The sequence below is a fragment of the Paramisgurnus dabryanus genome, chromosome 14, assembly GCF_030506205.2.
Source record: "Paramisgurnus dabryanus chromosome 14, PD_genome_1.1, whole genome shotgun sequence".
NCBI classification, from domain to species: domain Eukaryota; kingdom Metazoa; phylum Chordata; class Actinopteri; order Cypriniformes; family Cobitidae; genus Paramisgurnus; species Paramisgurnus dabryanus.
Genome location: NC_133350.1, coordinates 6,698,370 through 6,720,199, shown reverse-complemented (window position 1 = coordinate 6,720,199; position 21,830 = coordinate 6,698,370). Strand labels below are relative to the sequence as shown.

Here is a 21,830-nt window from a genome sequence, read left to right as displayed (position 1 = left end):
CGAGTGATTTATTGTTCTGTCTGAACATTCTGCAGCGGTTGCCATACAATTTAAACGGCACCTATTCACTTTCATACAATTTGGTCCTTCGAGCCGGATCCAGGCAACTACTGCAGCATCACCATGTCCCAAACCGAAAGACAAGCTATGCCAGATCAACCAGTGGTTCGACCACGTCGACAGGTCATCAAACCAAGATACCTAGATGACTTCTATGTTGATTATACAATGCAACGTCAACCACTTCATTCTCATAATGAACAGCCAATGCCATGTGCCACTGGACATGCATCTGATAAAAAGTGTATGCCTGCACAGAATACTGAAAGTAGACCAGTACCAACACAGGAGATGATCACTGGATCAAGTGGAAGGAGTTCATTTGTGGATGCATTTCAAGGTTCACCGCCATCACAGTCTCAGATTTCTCCAAAACCTAATGAGGAACAGAGAATTAGCTTCACAAGCCCACATACAGCAGCCAGAGAGAGCAGGCCAGTACTGCCCCAAGATCACAATGATCTTTCTCAGCCCATTGGGGCACTGCATGTGGATTCAAGGAGAGACCCTCAGCATTCTCATTCAGTCAGCCATAAAGAGATTGATCATCTCACTGACAATTTAAGAGGACTGAGACCACTAAGCTCTGCAGCCCAGTTAACTCCACAGCCTCTCTATTCGAATGAACCATCACATTCTCAGCTACGGATTAACAACATGGGTATGGACAGACCTTGTGCTTACTACAACATGGACGACAGAAAATCTGACTACCCAAGAGCTGATGAAAGAAATTACAGTCAAACACCGGCAGCTGTTCGATTCATGCCTCGAGACTTTGACTCAGCACTACCAGTTCATTATAGCGGCTACGCAGAAGATAGTATGCATCGCCGACCAGCCAGCTGCTTTCCGCCTACTGAAACACAAGGTTACCAGCAGCCTTATGTCCATTCAGCTACATACCCAATTCCGCAAGAAGAAAGATCAATTCCAAGAGACATCCCATTTCACCCTGCACGCTATGAGAGACACCCAGGCTATGACCAATCAACTCCAATTCATGCAGATATACCAGTATTTCCAAAATTACAGCCGTCTGCAGAATTTACACGAACCGAGTCATACCAGCCATATCACCTGGAGCATCCTCATTTATCCCCATACCAGCATGGAGAGCCCTCCTACCGAGGCCCAGTTCCCACCATCCCTAATTTCTGCCGTGAAGACCCCAGAGAATTTGCACGTCTCAAAATTGCACTGGAGAATGTGTTACCTGCTGAGGCTACTGAACGTTTCAAATTCCAAATATTGGTTGATCACCTGAAACATGAGAATGCTTTGCTCATTGCAGACTCATATGTAAATAGCAGGTACCCATACACCAGCACTATGAGATCTTTAACTGCACTTTATGGACAACCACATCAACTTGCTCTGCAAAGAATCGCAGAATTGATGGATGGCCCTACAATCAAGAGCGGTGACATTAGATCTTTCAGACTATTTGCCCTCAAAGTACGTGCATTGGTAGGAATGCTGGACCAACTTGGAGCTAAAGGCTGGACAGAACTTAAATGTGGGTCACACGTTTCACGACTTCTTGCAAAACTGCCTCATGACTTAAGAGCAAACTTCAGACGGTTTACTAACCCCATTCAAATACCTATTCCAACTTTACTGGATCTCAGTGACTGGCTTGAATATGAGCTCAGGATTCAAGAGGATGAATCACAGTACACTAGTACTCCGAACAGAACCTACTCTCAGCCACAGAGAGACCAGCAGAGAAACCCGAAACCAGTTCAACGATTTGCTACAGTTTTACACGGTAGTGAACACAGTAAACCCTTAAAAGATGTAACAAGCAAGAAGGAGAAACCAAAAAAGTACTGTCCCTTTTGCAACACTGTTCAGCACTATTTCAATCAGTGTGCTAACTTCAAACTGCTGAACCAAGGTCAAGTGGAGTGTTGGCTGAAGTCAAATCAGAAGTGCTTTAAGTGCGGACGTGACCATCAGATCTCAGAATGTAATCTTAAAGCCAAATGCAAAAAATGTGACAAGATACATTTAGACATACTGCATGACTTCCACAACAAAGTGAAACCTGACACCCCAACTTCAACGGAGAACAGCTGTCTTGTAAGCTCTGAAGTGGAGACACTGTACCTTGACAGACCAGTCGCAAGCAGTAAAGTGCTCTTGAAAGTCACACGAGTAATCCTAAGAAACGGGGAGAAAGAACTCGATACTTATGCCATACTCGACGACGGGTCAGAAAGGACAATGTTACTGCATCCAGCAGCACAGCAACTTGGTCTTCAGAAAGTGCCAGAAGATATAGCTCTCCGAACAGTAAGACAAGACATACGGATTGTTCATGGGGCGGCTGTTTCATTCTCCATAACTGCCGTTGCTCAGCCAGACAAAGTCTACACTATTGAAAGAGCTTTCACGGCCAAAGAACTGAACCTTGCAAAACATACTTACCCTGTTAAACTATTGCAAAGGAAATACAGACACCTGCAAGGTCTGCCTATTCCCCCACTGCAACAGGCTCAACCACTCTTACTCATTGGTTCAGATTATCCACATCTGATCACGGCTATAGAACCAGTGCGCCTCGGACCACCTGGCGGTCCTGCCGCAGTGAAAACAAGACTTGGGTGGACTTTACAGGGCCCCTCAAAATTCCTTGTCAACCAGCTCTCTCCGCAGCAATGCCTATTCACCTCTGTTATGCCTCCAGAAGCAGAACTTTTCAATAATGTACAGAAGCTTTGGCAAATGGACACCCTTCCATATAAGAGTGAGAAGCTGATCACAAGATCAAGACAAGATGCGGAGGCTGTAAAAATGCTCGAGGAAAAAACAGTCAGGGTGACTGTTGGAGACTGTCAAAGGTATGCTACACCACTTCTCTGGAAGAAAAATCTCCCACCATTGCAAGCCTCCAAAGACGCAGTAACAGCACATCTAAGAAGCACAGAGAAACGCCTTTTACAGAACACAGATCTTGCAACTGTATACAATAATGAAGTGCAGAAGCTTGAGAATGCAGGCTACACCTCTAAGCTGACACCAGAGGATATGGAGAAAAGCCATTGTGCATGGTACATACCACATCACATTGTTCACCACAATGAAAAGCCCAGAATTGTCTTTAACTGTTCATTTAAACACAAAGGAACAAGTCTGAATGACCATCTTCTCCCTGGCCCAACGCTCGGACCAAGCCTTTTAGGAGTACTTCTGCGCTTCAGAGAAAATGCAGTTGCTATAAGCAGTGATGTGAAAGGAATGTTCCACCAGGTGCGTCTACTGGAAGAAGACAAGCCCTTTCTTCGTTTTCTATGGAGAGACCTGGAACTGGAAAGACATCCTGACATTTATGAATGGCAAGTTTTGCCTTTTGGCACAGTCTGCAGCCCCTGCTGTGCAACCTTTGCCTTGCAGAACCATGTCTACAACTACAGCAAACCTGCAGAAGATGTGCGTGTATCTGTAGAACAGAACTTCTACGTAGACAATTGGTTGCAAAGTTTCCCATCAACAGCTGAAGCACAGACGCTTGCAACTAAGATGCAGGTACTCCTATCAGAAGGTGGCTTTGAATTGAGGCAGTGGGCTACTAACACTCCATCTGTCATTGCTCATTTACCTGATGAGTTAAAATCTGCAAACAGTCACCTGTGGTTCACTCAAAGTGGAGAAGACCCACAAGAAATGACTCTGGGCCTAAGATGGCAGTGCTCTTCAGATGTTCTTGGTTACAGATCCAAACAAGAGGAAAATTCTGTGATAACACTGAGGAACATATACAAGACCCTCGCCAGTCAATATGACCCATTAGGTTTCCTAATCCCATTCACGACAAGGGCAAAAATCATTGTTCAACGGCTGTGGGACAAGAAACGCGAATGGGATGATCCAGATATTCCCAAGGATTTACATCAAGCTTGGTCGACTTGGCAGAGTGAGTTGTCACAGCTATCACATATTACATTCCCAAGATGTTACACCAAACCAGATATTGACCTATCTGGTAGCAAACGAACCATTCACATATTCTGTGACGCTTCAGAACGCGCATATGGCTCTGTAGCATACCTCGGCACAAGTGATGGTAATGGTGAGACCCAAGTTTCATTTGTTGCTGCGAGATCAAGAGTGGCGCCAAAACGACAACAGTCTATACCAAGACTCGAACTCTGTGCTGCTCTAACGGGTGCTCAGCTGGCAGCTACTTTACGAAAAGAACTGACAATCAAAATTGATCAAGAGGTATACTGGACTGATTCCACAACTGTACTAACTTGGCTTCACTCAGATTCATGCAGTTACAAGGTATTCGTTGGAACACGTGTGGCTGAAATACAAGACCTTACAGACCCAAAAGCCTGGCGTTATGTCAATTCAGAGTTAAACCCGGCAGATGATATTACACGAGGACTCGCTCTCTCTAAACTCATAGAGCAAAACAGATGGAATCAGGGCCCACAGTTCTTAACTCAGCCAACCAGTAAATGGCCCAAACAGTCACTTGATGTCACAGCTGCCTGTGATGACACCCAAGAACGTCGGAATTCTACTTTTTGTGGAATTTTATCCTCCAATCAGACTAACATCCCAGATATATCTCAGTACCACTCACTTCAAGATCTGATTAAGGCTACCGCTATCTCATTGCACGGGGCGGCAGACGGATCAAATGAGCTATCTGCGGATGACTATTCACAAGCTGAATTGGAACTACTGAGACAAGCTCAGATTGAAAGCTTTCCCGAAGAAACAGCGCAGCTTCAGTCAGGCAAATCTTTATCTCACTCTAGTCGTCTTCTGACTTTAGCCCCAGAATACGATCACAAAGCCAAATTAATAAGAGTTGGGGGACGCCTTCGTCGATGTGATGACCTGGACTCAAATACTATCCATCCTATTGTCATGAATCCTGCTCACCCACTCTCCAAACTTTTGATCCAACATTATGACAACCTTCTCCTCCATCCAGGACCCGAACGGGTATTTGCAGAAATAAGGCGAAAATATTGGATCCTAAGAGGCAGAGAGGCAGTTAAAAGGCATCAGAGCAAATGCTTTGAATGTAAAAAATGGCGAGGCAAGCCAGAAATACCCAGGATGGCAGATCTTCCCCCGTCTAACCTTAGACTGTTTCGTCCAGCTTTTTACTCGACAGGCATTGACTGTTTCGGCCCCTTCCAAGTTAAGATTGGACGCAGATGTGAGAAACGCTGGGGAATACTGTACAAATGTCTTACAACCAAAGCTGTTCATATTGAACTTTTATCATCCCTTGATTCTGACTCTTTCCTCATGTCTGTAAGACGATTCATAGCCCGTAGAGGAAAACCGCACGAAATTCTTTCTGATCATGGTACAAATTTCAAGGGAGGTAACACAGAACTTCAGAATGCCTTCAATGCACTTCAGCCGTCCTTGAAAGAGCATCTGGCTTCTCAACAGATACATTTCCGTCTAAATCCACCAAATGCACCACATTTCGGTGGATCGTGGGAAAGGGACGTTAAGTCTATCAAGACGGCACTGCGTACATCTCTTGGTTCACAATCAGTGCCAGAGGAAGTACTAACTACCGTACTTGTGGAAATAGAAGGAATACTGAATTCCCGACCTCTGGGGTATGTCTCTTCAGATGTTGCTGATATAGACCCTGTAACACCTAATTCTCTACTCATGGGACGTCTAAGTTCTGCCTTACCCCAAGTTGTCTATCCGGAGTCAGAAATTCTCAGTCGTAAGAGATGGCGTCACAGCCAGATTCTGATCGAGAACTTTTGGAAATGCTTTATACGATATTACCTCCCAGACCTACAACAACGACAGAAATGGCAGAAAGAATCGGAAAACCTTCAAACTGATGAAGTTGTGATGATTGTGGATCAACAATCACCGAGAGCTCTATGGCAAGTTGGTACTGTGACCAAAGTCCTTCCTGGACAGGATGGACGAGTTCGTTCAGCAATAGTAAAGGTCAAAGATAAAAGTTACACAAGGCCTGTGGCTCGCCTTATTAAACTGCCGGCTCTTCCAACTAATGGTAACAAAGACTAATTGGCCTTTTCAATATTCACAAATTTGTTAAACAAATTAGGGGGCGGCTGTACAAAAGGCCACACTTTAATGACAATGGCGCCCTCTGCCGGACATTTTACGCTACTTATTATGTGTTCTAATATGTGTTAACCACATGACTTAAACTCGTCATTTCATTGGTAGACATTAACTAAACTATATCGTTCATGTTCGGACATGTCTAAAAGCTAGAAAGTTCGCACAAGTTGTTGTCCATCGTGGCTGGCTGCTATCTGGTCCATTCCTAACAGTTTGTTAATATTGTGTGCGTACATTTAAAAAGTAAGTAGCTTAATATTTCTTTAATCTGTTAGATTTGATTTCATTGTGTTATTAGTGCTACTAAATGTTTATTTATACTATTTAAGTATTACTCGGTACACACATAATCTTGATTGTAAGTGAATATCAATGTAAACATGTTAGATAAGACTTTGATAGCAATTATTCTGATTATTACTTAGAGATGTTTATTTTGCTAATTGAATGATTGAGTTAAAGTGAATATTTACCAATCTAAGGTAATTTACACACATTGGAATGATGTGAAGATATTCTAATGCTATTGCATTGTTATTTTCTACTTTCTAAGTCATTGTATAATGTTTAATTATTACTGTTTCTTATTCTTATTGTGCTTACAAGTTTCTTTATTATGCTTTTGCAGAACCACACACATATATATGCATCTGTACCTATTGGGATTGGAAACAGTAAAATTGTTTAATAAGGACATGGACCGAGTGATTTATTGTTCTGTCTGAACATTCTGCAGCGGTTGCCATACAATTTAAACGGCACCTATTCACTTTCATACACGATAATAGTAAGAATGTGGATATTTTGTTGTTGTTTGCTTGCTAAGTTGTTAGCACTTTTACATTTTACAAATACATAAACAAACTTCCAAATGAGTAATTCTGCGGTTTAACAGCTGATATAATGTAATTAATCTACCTGTTAATGCAATGAACTTCAGAAACTGTCGTCCAGGCAGAGAGTGCACACTGAGATGCTGCGGAGCGGGCAGGAAAATACGAAGTGGATTTGCGGAATCAGTGGATCTTTAGCGATCTTTAGGATCTTTTTATAGATCACAACCTTTGCGTGCGAAATTACGGAGGATAAAATACGGGAGATTTAAGGGAAAATACTAATACGGGAGGACGGCGGGAAATAAGGGTAAAATACGGGACTTTCCCGGCAAATACGGGATACTTGACGGGTATGGTGAGTCACACCTCTCCACACCACGTTGAGGCTGACTGACAGCAAAGACGACGCATGCGCTTTTAACTTGTAAACTCAAGGGTGTATGGGTAATGTAGTCTCTGCTCTCGGTGGGACGAATAGACCCTTTTACAGCTCACGTGATCAAATAGCCTGCGCGCGCATTTGGGCAACAGAAGTGGTGTTATTCCCCATTGGTTCTAACGTGGTAGGAACTCAGAAAGTTTATTAAAACGGTTTCTCAACATCAAAATGTCCAGTTGTTGCGTTTGGTTGCACTAATATAATATACTAATATACGTATATATGTATCTGGCAACTTTATTTTTGGCCATCTGCTAACGTCTTTTATCCACTCCACTATAGTACACGGATCTGGTAGCTGTGTTGAAAATGTTGATAAAGTCAATTTTTTTTAAATAACTTACTGTTTGTGTTACTTCACTGTTGATTCTTACGATACTTCCGTTGCCTAAATGCGCGCGCATACGCTGCCACGTCATCATTGTGTACAAACAGTAAAAGGGTCTATTGAGTGTACATTGTGAAGAGCGCTCTGAAAAGCGGCAGCGCAGCAAAAGGATTAAAACCTCTGATTTAAACAGATGTGCAAATGAGCGTTCCGGTACGCTAAAAGCACGTTCTGGGCTCAGGGAGAGGTGGTGGTACGCTCAAGAGCTATTTTTAGAAGTGGGGGTACTGAGTACCGGCGCGTTCCGGCCCACTTAAAGCACAGGTGGTGTATAAAGACCTTGCAAAATGAACTGTTATGTGTTTATTTTTTTAGAATGAGCCCTTTTTATCTACATACACTGCGGGTCCCCTTTCATGGAAGTTGCCATTTTGTGCCGCCATGTTTTTACAGTAGTCCTAAATGGACAAACTGCTCTACAGAGCGTGTTTTGTCACTAGTTCTGTATTTTGTCCTAGACAACATGTTTGTCCTGTGGTGGGAACCGTAGCTTCTCTATACATTTCAGTGAATGAAGAGCTACACACTGCACCTTTAAATGAAACCATTGTAATCCTGAAAGTATTCCCATTTTGTTACAAAATGTAACTGTAATTTGATTACTGTTTTTTACGTAACTGTAAAGGATTACAGTTACTATTTTTGTATCATGATTACAGAATGTTACATGATTACCTGTTACATGTAATCTGTTACTCCCCAACCCTGTGTGTACAATTAAATATATGAAATGAGTTTTAGGATATGTGTATCTCAGTGGCTTAACTCTTTGACCAAAAAAGGAAGACGTTTGTGTGTATGCGGTGGACTATAGGCCTTTAACTGCAACATATTTGAGTTTTGAATTACATTATTTGTTTGAGCCATATAAGGGAACATTTATTCTGTTATATGTCTGTTGTTACTCTGAATGTCGTTTGGATTATTTTTCAAAAAGTCATACAGAAAAGTCACAAAAAAGCCTTAGGCAATGCTTAAGCACATAACATTATGTAACACGATGTTTCTCTTTTGCGTTTTCTGTTCCTCATACTTTATACTTCTATAAAGAAACAAAATAAATATTGTTAGGATTAATGGATCATAATACCATAAGGAACATTAACGATCAGTTTTATTATAGTACAGTGTTGTAACATGTTTTGTTTGTTTTTTAAAAATTACTATTACCATATGGGTAAACTTAACTATAGGCTATACTTGAAGGGTAAATCTGATATTATATGATTTTACTACAAAATTAAACCAAACAATGGTGGTTACTAATAAAATATAAATAGAAATATTTGTTATTTAATTTGTCCATATTTTACCTAGCCAAATACTGCCTTACCAAGCATTTGTAGTGTATATACTGTATAAATCAGTTATTTTTGTAACCAGATCTAATAAATCCAGCTAATAATCTCACATAGTCAAACTAAAGGAACTCAATAATTTTGTCACCTTGATTACCACACGAGGGAAGTGTTTTAGTGCATCTGTTTCTCAGAGTGCGCCATGCAGAGCTGAGTTGGCATGCCGGGCGCGTACCACCACAACACCCCTCTAGGGGTTCACCTGTACGCCAGTCTACTGTAGACACAGCTGACTCTGCCAGTAGCCTGAACCACACACTGATTATATGCAGGGAGCGCGCAAAATTCGTCGGGTGCCGATTGTGGACACTGAAAGTTGGACATCACTTTTTACAATTAATGTGCAGTCTTGTCAGGTTGTGATCGTTGATTCGGTGCTCTACGTGCGTCCCGAAGGGGGTGAAAATGATGCACCCCTCGATAATTCTGCGCTCGGGCGCATTGCCTGTACATTCATGATGAATGGCTGCCACTAGACAGAGATCGAGAAGAGTCTGACTCCTGCACTGGAACACTTCAACCAGCCGATTGCAGGAGAGGGGGTGAGTTCTTGTAACGCGTGCACGAGGGGTTCACGCCACTTTACGCGGGGTCAAACCGCACTCGCGCGGGTGACCAAGGGGGCGTATGAGAGTTATTTTAGAGTGCAAAGGGGATTTTAGGAATACGGTATTGTTTACTTGAAGGTGTGCGATTGCTTTTTAGATGATGGGGGATGGGTTTGAAAAACTTTAACCACTTAAATGATTCCTGAGAAATCACCGCATGGCCGTCCTCTTTCTTTTTTTATTTGCAAACTTTCTAGATATGCATAATATCCCCAAATGAACTGACAGCATGTGTTTTAGTGGTAGTTGAAGCAGATAAGGATGGACACTGAAGGATAGTTAAGTTATGTGCAATGCTTTCAGGCGTTAAGTGGTTAATGGTGTCTTGACTTGCGGATCGGTCTGGCTCGCCCCCCAGTTGCTGCATTTGTCCCGGGATGACCTGTTGATGTCGGGGAAATGTGCAGATGAGCCCTCCCTTCCTTTATAGTCCAAAATGGAGTACAGTTTAACCACTAAATATTGGATGTAAATGCAATGCTTACATCGCGTGCATATAAACACAAGCCAGTGCATACCATTGGCACGTCTGCAGCTGGAAGATAATGATGCATGCATCTTTGTTGCGGGATGAATCATAACGATCTGTATGTAGATATAACTGAAACTCAACCCGACATTGCATTTTATAGCAATGCATTGGCACCGAAAGGGCGATCGAGAGGAACGGATGTGGGCTCCTAAATAATTAATCTTTTGACTATTTCGGTGACAGCATTCTTTACGGGTGACTGAGTGGTCACATAGGAAGTAGCAAATCGGGTATTATTTCAGATTTTTTTCCTCCCCGGGGCCCGTGCCAACCCGGAGCTCGTGCGGTGCTGGGCAGCGGTGCGGGGCACACACACTAACCGGGTAAAGCAGCCCTGCCGCCGGCACCCACATCACACAAACACCGGTAAGATTTTAAAAGTACTGTGAATGAATAATATTCGTGTTGTTAATGAAAACTGTTTCCAATTGTGTTTTGGGGAAATAATGGCATATGCGAACACATAACAGTCAGAATAATTTGTAAAAAAAAAAAAAAAAAGTGTAAATTTTTACTTTTTGCTGCGGATGCAAAATTGTGATAATCATAATCGATTGATGACTTTTAGAAGTTTATAATTTTTAATTTCAAGACTTATTTGTTTTTATGTGCTGCCACTACTAGCTAATGACTAGCTTTATCCCTTTAAACTTACGTTATGTGGCATGAGGATGGGACAAATAACCACTAATTGTTATCATTTTGCTCTTTTGAAAAGAATTATTAATAAGGACCTGTGTTAAAGTCATTGTTTCCAAGTAGACAGAGACTTATCTTTTATCTAGTTCATCTGAATTTTGCATTGTTCCCATGATCAACCTTTTAGTTGGAAGAGAGCTAGTGTGAAATGACTAATAAGTTAACCTTTACTTTATATTTGTGATTATATTGTCATTGGCCTTTATTTTAATGCTTAATAAGCAAATCCTGTGATGTTGAAAGCAGAAGGATGATTAGGGTTTGTTAAAGAAATATTTTTATTTTTAAAATGTGTTACTACATCCTTTAGTATTGTTAGCTTTTCAATAGCAGATTGAATGAATAAATGCAGATAAACAATGCATGAACATGAAGACAACTTGCTAGTTAACAGGACACTGATTAAATATTGGAAGGTCAAGACATTGGAAGCCCCTAGGCACTCACCCCTGGGTGCAATAAGATGCCAGAAGACCTTAGAGCAGTGGTCTCCAACATGGTGCCCGCACCGATATTGAAATAAGGCTTTTATTTCTTAAAGGGGTCATAGCGTGAATATCTTACTTTTTCCATGTTTAAGTGCTATAATTGGCTCCCCTGTGCTTCTATCAACATAGAACACGTGAAAAATAACAACCCAGTAACTTAGTTCTGGTAAGTTATTCTTTGCAAGCATGTGAAAAGTTAGGAATTGTGAGTTAGGTAGCAAGGCCGATTACAATAATACCGCCCCTTAATCTGCACTATCCAACCACGGCACTGCCGTTTAGTGCAAAGAGAAAGAGAGAAATTAATTGACAGCACAATTGAGTTTCAAGCAACAAACCACCGTCATTGCGATCAGTGTTTGCATTTCATCCGCTCATTGGCATTTTAAAGGACACACCCAAAAATGGCCCACATTTGCTCAGGCCTACAAAGTGGCAATTTTAACATGCTATAATAAATTATCTCTAGGGTATTTTGAGCTAAAAATTCACATATGCACTCTAGGGATACCAAAGACTTATTTTACATCTTTAAAAAAAATTCATGATATGACCCCTTTAATGTATTGTGGTGACTGAGTGCTGCAGAAAAGTGCTATATAAATGTTACAAATTCTTCTTCTTCTTATTATTAATTTTTTATGTAAAGTGAACTTTAATTAATTGTGCATTCTTCCTTTGCGCCATCTAAGTTTACATTTTCTTGTAATCAAGCTTGACTGATAATAGATCCATAGATTTTCATTAAATTAGTCATGTGCTAATGTAATTTGCTCTAAATATATTTATTCATTAAGCAGATGCTTTTATCTAAATTGACTTACAAATGAGAGACCATTTAACATTTTGTCTAAGTATATATTCCAGTTCTTATATATTGTTTGTTTTTTACAGATCCTGTACGTCTAGGTGTTACGATATGGCTCAGATGCTGCAGATGGCGATTCCCAACTTTGGCAACAATGTTTTAGAATGTCTTAATGAACAGAGGCTTCAGGGTCTGTACTGCGATGTGTCAGTGGTGGTGAAGGGCCACACGTTTAAAGCCCACCGGGCGGTGCTGGCCGCCAGCAGCTCCTACTTTCGAGATATGTTCAATTCTGGAAGCAAGAGCTCTGTTGTGGAGTTACCACCAGCGGTTCAACCTCAGAGCTTTCAGCAGATCCTTTCTTTCTGCTACACCGGTCGACTTAGCATGAACTTGGGAGATCAGTTTATCTTGATGTACACAGCAGGATTCTTGCAGATCCAGCAGATTATGGAAAAAGGCACAGAGTTCTTCCTTAAAGTCAGCTCGCCAAGTTGTGACTCGCAGGGTCTTCACGTGGAAGAAGCCCCTTCTTCGGAACCCCAGAGCCCTGTTACGCAAACTGGAAGTGGCTGTTTAGGAGGCGGGGCTGTGGTTGCCACGGCAGCAGCTCGACCTACCTCCTGCCTCACGCCTCTTCCGCTGGTGTCGAGGGTGAAGACGGAACCGCATCCTCAGGCCCAGCAGCCCCCACAAGAAGCATCTCCATATTCGGTGGTTTGTGCTCCGGTCGCGAAGCGTCTTTGGGAAGGAGGCAGTCGCGAAGGGGGCGGAGGACCTGGAGGAGCCGGAGGGGGAGGCATGAGGAAAGCAGCCCGTTATTCGCAGGAGGTGCCACGTGGGGCGAGTGGGACTCTACCACAAAGTGCAGCCTTATTGGCTGGAAGTGGAACCAGTAACAGCAACAATAACAACAACAACAGTAGCAGCACACCAGAAGGCACCAGCCCGGGAACTCCCAGCATGTACACCAGTGACTCACCGATCTCATACCATGATGATGATGAGGAGGAAGAAATTACAGAGGAAACAGCAGAGGAGCAGTATAGACAGATCTGCAACATGTACACAATGTACAGCATGCTGAATGTAGGGGCAACAGGTAAGATAAAGAGGCCAGACACTCGTGGTAAATCACTATTTGTATTGATTACTACTGTTAGTAAATAAACATAAAGTCCCCGTGAATCAGTAGTCGCGATCGCCTTTGATTAAATTGGAACTTTAATGGATGACACTGTTGACCACAGACTTTGTAATGTAGTAAATTTGGGGGAAATGAATTGGTTTAGGCACTGAAAAGCCACTCAAATAGGAATATTGTACGGAACCACCTAGACATAAAATTCAAAGGGGTCATATTATGCCCTTGGTCACAAAGTCTTGGTTTTGTTTTTGGGGTGTACTAAAATATATACTAGAACATCATTTTTAACATATTTTATGTTATTGCAGCCCCTCTCTTCCCAGTCTGTCTTGAAAGCATTGATGTGTCTTTAAAGACCTTCCATCTGAAATGCTCTGTCTACTCTCCTTGGTCAACACATCAACATTCGTGCATCTTATGCCAATGCGGTTTAGAATTGGGGTACAAAAAACACCCCAATCACTTGCATGATGACAACACACTATTATACTCCTCAACCAGGCCCTGCCCTTTTATGCCTTTGTCTTTGGCAGGAATTATTTAAATGAGGGATATGGGTGACATTTAAAGGAGCTGTATGTAACATTGACTTCTAACCATAGACTGTAAAAAAAGATGGACGACGCCTGTTCGCTCTCTTCCATTGGTGAAAAGTGAAGCCGCCAGTGTGCCGATACGGCGCTGACATTTTGGGTCTTGAGTCTGCGCAGTAGCGATTTCGGGACCAGTCCTGCGCAGTAGCGAGCAGGAAGTAAAGCCTTGAAATCAAGGCCCTGCCCTCGCAGAATGCGCATATCACAGCTGTCAATCATGACATGACACCACCGTTTTTATAGCATTAAATAACTAACTAAACACAAACTTATTTTAAAAACAAACACTTGAATTTACATCAGCGTGATAAAAACTACAGTAAATTACAGAAACCAGCTTCAGAAAAAAAGATAATTGAAGTATAATTAAATTGTTTAGTTGGTCTCAAGTCCCATTGAATAACATGGGGAGGCGGGGTTTATGGGACCAGTCACTGAGGGGCGATCGAGATGTTTTGGCTTTACTTTTCAGGGCTTGTGCTTCTAACGGTTGAAGGTACGGCAGTCTAAATGTAAAATATTGTAAAAAAATTCCCCTGCCCCCTCTCGGGTTGCCAGACACATACAGGAGTGCAATTGATGATGGAAAGCGTACATTTATCTGCTCATTTTTACGTTTGCAATGTTTTTTTTTGTTGTCTGCAAATTACAAAACCGCTCAAACCTGATTTTTGAGCGGGTTTTGAGTCTTGGTTTAGTTCGGAGGTTGGATCCACCAGAGGTCGCACTTAAGCAATGGTGATAACTGGCAACCAAGCTGTCGAAATACACTATTGGGTAAATTGGCAGTGGGCCAGATCACACATACCAAAACAAAAACAGACATTTTGACACGGAAGGTGCATTTCAAAAAGAGAATAATGGCGCTTTTCCATTGCATAGTACCCCACGAGTAAGGTTGTGTCAGCTCACTTCACTTTGGCTCGGTTATCTTTTCCATCTCGATCAGTATCACTTCAGAGTGGGAGGGATTATAGGCATGTTGTTATATTTGCGCTGCCCACTGCTGTGACATCATACAAGTGAGAGCGTTGTTGGAATGCTATACATTCATTTCTGGTGGTACTAAAAAGTATTGGGTACTAAGTACTGTACCCAGTGGAAAAGCCCCCAAAAGTAAGCTGATCGACCCAACCCGTGGGGTACTATGCTATGGAAAAGTGCCATAACTGGCTACAGCATTGTTTTTCAGAGAAACTGATATGTGAAATTGGCATGTTTCCTAAATAACCATGAATATATTATAGTCATTTTTTAATTTAATAAACCTACATACAGTTCCTTTAACTTTACACTAATAGTTCCAATAAGCCATTTGTTCAAGTTGTGAAAAAGTTTTTCTTTTATAAAGTATATCACTGTTTATAGTAGACTTTAAAGGAACAGTATGTAAGAAATGTATATCATTTAATCATAAAATGGCCCTGATATGTCACTAGACATTAAGAATTTTTTTTTATTTCAAATACTTATATCACTGACAACAGTGGTCTGGCCAGGATATTGTCATTTAAAAAGTGCAGTTGCAGCCCTCAACTGATGTTTATGTTGTCATTTTGTGTATTGGCCACCAGTTGTGTGATTGCAGTACCAGTTTTAGCCACAAGTTTTGTGATTGCTATACCAGTTTTGGCCACAATCCTACATACTGTTCCTTTAAGCTTTGTAACTTCAGACCTATATTACTCAAACAGCAACATTACGCACTAACATTGAAAATGTGAAAAAGCAAAATACGACCCAGATTACTTAAGTATGTCTGTTCAATGTTACAATGCATTTATCACAGATAGACCTTTTGGTTTTCCTGCTTTAGCCAGTGAACGAGTGGAGTCTCTACCAGATCACCTCACAGTTGAATCAAGGGGAAGAGGAGTTCGAGTGCGTCAAGAACTTGCCTCTCTTCCCACGGAGCTCATTGCACAGATTGGAAACCGTTGTCATGTTAAACTTTATGAAGAAGGCGATCCTGTTGAGAAACTAGAGCTGGTAACGGGCACCGGTGTCTTTATTTCACGCGCTCAGCTGATGAACTGCCACGTTAGCGCGGGCACACGGCACAAAGTATTGCTCAGACGGCTGCTTGCTGCCTTCTTTGACAGGTGAGTGACATTGGACTCAAATAATGAATATGTTTTTTGATTTAAAAATGAATAAAAGTGTGAAGTTGTAATTTTCAAGCTTTTCTTTAAACCTGCTGTTAATTCATAGAAAATGTGACCCAGTTCGTGAAAACCCAGCTAAAGTCATTTTTGTGATTGACTGTTTTCTACATTAAATCATCCTAGATAATCTAAACATCATTCTGTGAAAACATAACCTTGATACCTTTAAAGGGACAATCCACTTTTTTTGAAAATATGCTCATTTTCCAGCTCCCCTAGAGTTAAGCATTTGATTTTTACCGTTTTGGAACCCATTCAGCTGATCTTCGGGTCTGGCGGTACCACTTTTAGCATAGCTTAGCATAATCCATTAAATCTGATTAGTTCATTAGCATCACACTAAAAAATAACAAGAGTTTTGATATTTTTCCTATTAAAACTTGACTCTTATGTAGTTACATTGTGTACTAAGACCGACAGAAAATTAAAAGTTGCGATTTTCTAGGCAGATATGGCTAGGAACTATACTCTGATTCTGGTGTAATAATCAAAGACTTTGCTGCCGTAACATGGCTGCAGGAGGCGTAATGATATTACGCACTGCCCGAAAATAGTCACCTGCTATTGAAAGATACTAAGGGGACTACTTTTGGCTGCTGTGTAATATCATTGTGCCTCCTGTAGCCATGTTACATCAGCAAAGTCCTTGATTATTACACCAGAATGAGAGTATAGTTCCGAGCCATATCTGCCTAGAAAATCGCAACTTTTAATTTTCCATCACCCTTTGTACACACTGTAACTACAGAAGAGTCAAGTTTTAAATAGGAAAAATATTACAACTATTTCGTTATTTTTTTTTTTAGGCGCGATGCTAATGGTCTAATCAGATTCAATGAATTGTGCTAAGCTATGCTAAAAGTGGTAGCGCGAGACCCGGAGATCGGCTGAATGGCTTCTAAAACGGTAAGAATTAAATGTGTCCCTTTAACATTGACTGATTAAGATCATGTCATAGATTGAACCGAGCCTAAATTTCACAGGCGGGTCAGATAAGAAAATTTGGAGTCACAGAATTTTCAACAAAAATGGTTTCACCCAACTAGTATAATTTGAAAGTCAAGTTTAAATGTATAAAGTGTACTTTTAACCATACAGAAGCACTCTTGCGAACAGTTGTGGGACAGGAATCCGCTCCTCCACAAATGACCCGAACCGCAAGCCACTGGACAGTCGGGTTCTTCATTCTGTTAAGTGTAAGTTAGCGTTTCCTCCAAACTAAGCCCCTTTTAACTAAAATATAATTGTCTTATAAATGTTTACAGCACAGGTGGGTGGCTAATGATCATAGCAATGATATTTGCACAACATATCATTTACATAACACAAACATGTTTATTTCTCTCTGTCTCCAGTTTACTGCCAGAACTTTGCTCCTAGTTTCAAAGAAAGCGAAATGAACGCAATCGCAGCGGACATGTGCACCAACGCGCGCCGCGTGGTACGTAAGAGCTGGATCCCAAAGTTAAAGCTCCTGATGGCAGAAAACGACGCTTATGCTAACTTCCTTCCGGACGCTGCCAAAATGGAGTCTGAAGGCTTAGGGGTGGAAAATGCCTACGAAACGGGATCGCTGGAGGGTGGTACAACCTGTGAATCCGGACATTCATCTACAGATACCCTGCAAGGGGTGAGCAGGAACGGTGGCGGTTTGTTTTAGTGAGTAACTTTTTTATGGTGACCTTGCAACTTTAAATATTCATTTTCCTCCATCTTATCACGTTTCTCAGTGTCACCTTGGGCATTGATGACATGCTGGAGAAAAGAAAATGTATCTGTCTGAAGACTGTTACTGGAAATCTGCTTCCAAAGCTGGTCACTTTTATTTTCGTAGTTTGATGTAGAGCATTTGCTTGTCCTCTTCGAAGTTCATACTGTAGAAACACATTCCCGAAGATGGGGAACATTTGTGGTGGACAATATGGGAAATAATAGTCCAAGAACACTGTCCTGGATTTGAATGTAAGGTACTTTGGAGAAAGTTTATGTTGTTGAATATGAGATTGTAGCCATCTTTAAATATTTAGTAGCTGGAAAAGTCCCATTTCATCTTTTAGACCCTGAGAGAGTCTTATAATCTAAGTTTTATTGATTTTAATTTTTGATATGACCTTACTCAGTCAATATTAAAGATATCAAGGTTATATTTTCACAGAATGTACTTTACATTATGTAGGTTGATTTTATGCAAAAACAAAATGCCTTTGGCTTGGTTTTCGATGGCAGGTTCCCATTTATTTTTTTCATATTTTACATGTTTTAATTGAAATGTTGTGTTGTTTTTTATGTGAAGTATTCCACTTTTTGCCCAAGAGTGTCCCAAGAGAGGCAGTTTGTTACGGATGATTGTTACTTGTAAGTGGCAGATGAATCTGCTTTGTGATATTTAAAACTACTGTTGTGCGATACAGAGAGGGTCTGTGCAAGATTCTCACCACTTAAAACAAATTGTGATGTGTTGTCCATGTAAGATTGTAAACGAAAAAAGAAATGCACATGTTTTTGCATTGGCAAAGTACTAAAGTAATTTTAGATATTTTATTTTGGTATATTACCAAGATTTAATGTCATTATTTAGATCAATTTATCACAAGACATTCCCCAAACACCCTCGCAGAACCACAAGCTTAAAAATCAAATGTTTTTTATCAGAGTAGACCAGAGTTGTGTGTATAGACACATCGTAAGTCAGGTTTGGCATCTGTGTGTGTGTAAGTGCTGAGTGTGTCACAGCTGAAGTTTATGATCTCACAGCTGATTGCTTCATGCACGTATCACACGTACGACGCATTCTGCCGCATGCCGCATTCTGACATGCTACACCCGAGCATGTGTGAGAGAGACTTTAAATGTCGTGGTGAAGTAGGCCAAGTGCAGTATTAGTAATTGGCACTGAAGAGCCATTAATGCTTCAGTGTGCTTGTGAACCACTGAAGTGGATGATGTTGTAGATTGAATTTAATGCTTATATAAAAAGGCAGTTTTAAACTTCTACATTGATGGTTATGTTTCGGTACGAGAGATTCTTGAAGTTCTGCATCAAGAGTAAGAGCAGTTGTGACCCCAGGTCCGGTGATGTAAGAGGATGACCGTGATGTTATTGTGTACCCGTGAAATATTAAAGTATGTTCAGATTAAAATTAGAAAGACACCAAAAGAATGAATGTTTATGTTTTAAAATACACTTATTTTTTTAGTAAATGTGTTGTAATGGTGGACTATAAGGCTTGTCTTTGGTTGGGGCTGAAAAAGTTGTGGTTGAACATGTGTGAACAAGATCAACCACACCTCCAAAAACATGACAAACACACAAGAAGCCACAGTAAGGACTGGGTGATATAGCAGACATTTTTATTAGAATACTTTTTCGATTAAACTCCAATTAGCTTATTCTGAAATACTAATAAATCTAGTTAAAAGTTTTCAAAACTAATACTAATGAAAACTTTTAATGAAAACACAACAGATATGTATAAAAAAAAAAGTTAGGCTATGTTTAGAGTAATCACAAATATGTCATTGAATTTTTGCATCTATTAATAGTTCATAACTAGTTTACATACAATTTTTGCCGCATGTAACATAATATTTAAAGTCCCCATGTGATGAAAATAATTTTTTTTATTGTTGTTTATGTCTATGGGCTGTTTTAAATATGCTTTAAGACAAACCATGTGCAAATACAGTAAAAAAAATCTTTGCGGCCTTAAATTTTTTATCTAATCAACTCAGATTTACAAGTTGACTAGAGTTGTTATAACTTTTAAATATAGTTGAATAAGTCAACTTTATTTTTAAATTGTAGCAACTATTCTCTAGTCAAGATAAATAATAGTAAGTTAAAATTACTTGTAAATCTGAGTTGATTAAAATGTAAGGCAGCAAAGAAATTTTGTGCAGTGCTTCATTAACTCTTTCACCGCCAGCGTTTTAAAAAAAAGTTGCCAGCCAGCGCCAGCGTTTTTCATGATTTTCACCAAAGTTTAATGTCTTCCAGAAAATGTTCTTCTTTAAATATATAAACATACAATATACCAAATGAAAGAACAGACCCTCTGCTTTAAAAAAAAAAAACGTTTCATCCTACCTTCAGTGGTTCTTTTGTAATCAGCTTTTGAAAATGGGTAGGTTTCTGCAAAAACACCACATTTTGAGCAAAAAGCAGAGATAATTCCATTTTTGTGACGGACTTTTCATAGAGATCCCATTCAGAGTGATCTTTAAAACAGACACGGACATGCAGCAGCTTGCCGTAGGGCAATACTTTCGGGTTTAAAAAGTTGCGGAAGGGCGGTATTGCGGAAAGACGGAAAACTCATCATTGGCGGGGAAGCGTTTTTTCTTCATTGACGAGATATCTCGTCAATGGCGGGGAAAGAGTTAAACACCATTGCTGAGTTTTCCAAAGACCGCTGTTTGAAATCGCCTTTGTTTCCTATGTCACAAACATGTAACCAATTATATCAACACAGTTGAACGAGTGGATCAGTACTTTGAGCCATATATCTTATGTATGGATGGTGCTTTTCCATTGCATAGTACCCCACGGTTTGGTTTGGGTCAGCTTACTTTTGGGAGCTTTTCCATTGGGTACAGTACGTAGTACCTGATACTTTTTTTTGTACCACCTCGGTTGGGGTTCCAAGCGACCTGAGCTGATACCAAAACGTGACACGAAAACACTGTAGATCACTGATTGGTCTGAGAGAATCGTCACTACCAGCATCATCGCTATAATGTAAAAGATTAGCTTTACCTTAGTGCTAGCTTGCACTGTCTCGAGTTCATCTTGTCATCTGTGCTTTGCTGTAAGTTCCGAAACTTACTTTTAGTAATGAAAAACATCCACAGGTTGTGAATCAGGAACACCATAACAGTTTTCCAGACTTGCAGTTTGTGGCGGAACATTTGCAAAGCTCACTTTCGCATATATGCTTAAATGCAACTTCAATGAGGCTCAGCTGAGCGCGTTGACCGATGCCACGGGTGTTTGTACAGAAACTGTCATGTGAGACAGAGGTAGTGATAAACGCGATGTGCAAACATCTATTTTGGTGTTCAATTTTAATTTTGTGGCAGACTGAGAAATAAATAAATGTATGGGAATGTACAAGGACGCTCTCACTTGTATGATGTCACAGCAGTAGGCAGCACAAATATAATGACACGCCTATAATCCTTCCCACTCTAAAGTGTTACTAAACTCGATGGAAAAGCTAACCAAGCCAAAGTGAGGTGAGCTGACCTGACCTGACCCAAACCAAACCGTGGGGTACTATGCGATGGAAAAGCGCCAATAGACTCGGTGCTGAAACCATTGCAGTACAGCTGCTTCAATTCTCCGTCTGTACTGCTCACACATGCAGGGTGACAGCTATAACCTGTTAACATCAGTGCTTAAAGATTAGTGCTGTGAAAGCGCAGTTCATGTATGCAATGTGTGAAACCGGACTTAGCCATGTCTAGAACTGCCGAATCTAGCATCTTTTTACATATTTATCTATGGCCTGTGGTGGTGCGACAGAGTGGAGGTGAGGACTAATTCACATGTTAAGAGATCTGCATGTACTAAATTAATCAAGGGTAGAGTTACATTTAAGCTGTTTTAAAGCA

The 21,830-nt window shown here is 40.7% G+C and overlaps 1 protein-coding gene across 3 annotated transcripts; it reads left to right on the top strand.

Moving 5' to 3' along the window:
• Window positions 1-9,332: 9,332 nt before the first annotated feature.
• Window positions 9,333-20,709, top strand: nacc1b (nucleus accumbens associated 1, BEN and BTB (POZ) domain containing b). Of its 3 annotated transcripts, XM_065241049.1 has the most exons (6): window positions 9,333-10,683; window positions 12,399-13,414; window positions 15,869-16,154; window positions 17,316-17,413; window positions 17,573-17,847; window positions 17,948-20,709. In XM_065241049.1, exons 2-6 carry the CDS (start codon window positions 12,424-12,426, stop codon window positions 17,963-17,965), a joined length of 1,668 nt encoding a protein of 555 aa, XP_065097121.1. In that variant the 5' UTR covers window positions 9,333-10,683; window positions 12,399-12,423; the 3' UTR covers window positions 17,966-20,709. The 3 variants fall into 3 exon arrangements, with proteins under 3 accessions (XP_065097121.1, XP_065097119.1, XP_065097118.1); XM_065241047.1 differs by having other exon boundaries at window positions 9,333-9,719; window positions 17,573-20,709; XM_065241046.1 differs by having other exon boundaries at window positions 17,573-20,709.
• Window positions 20,710-21,830: the final 1,121 nt, after the last annotated feature.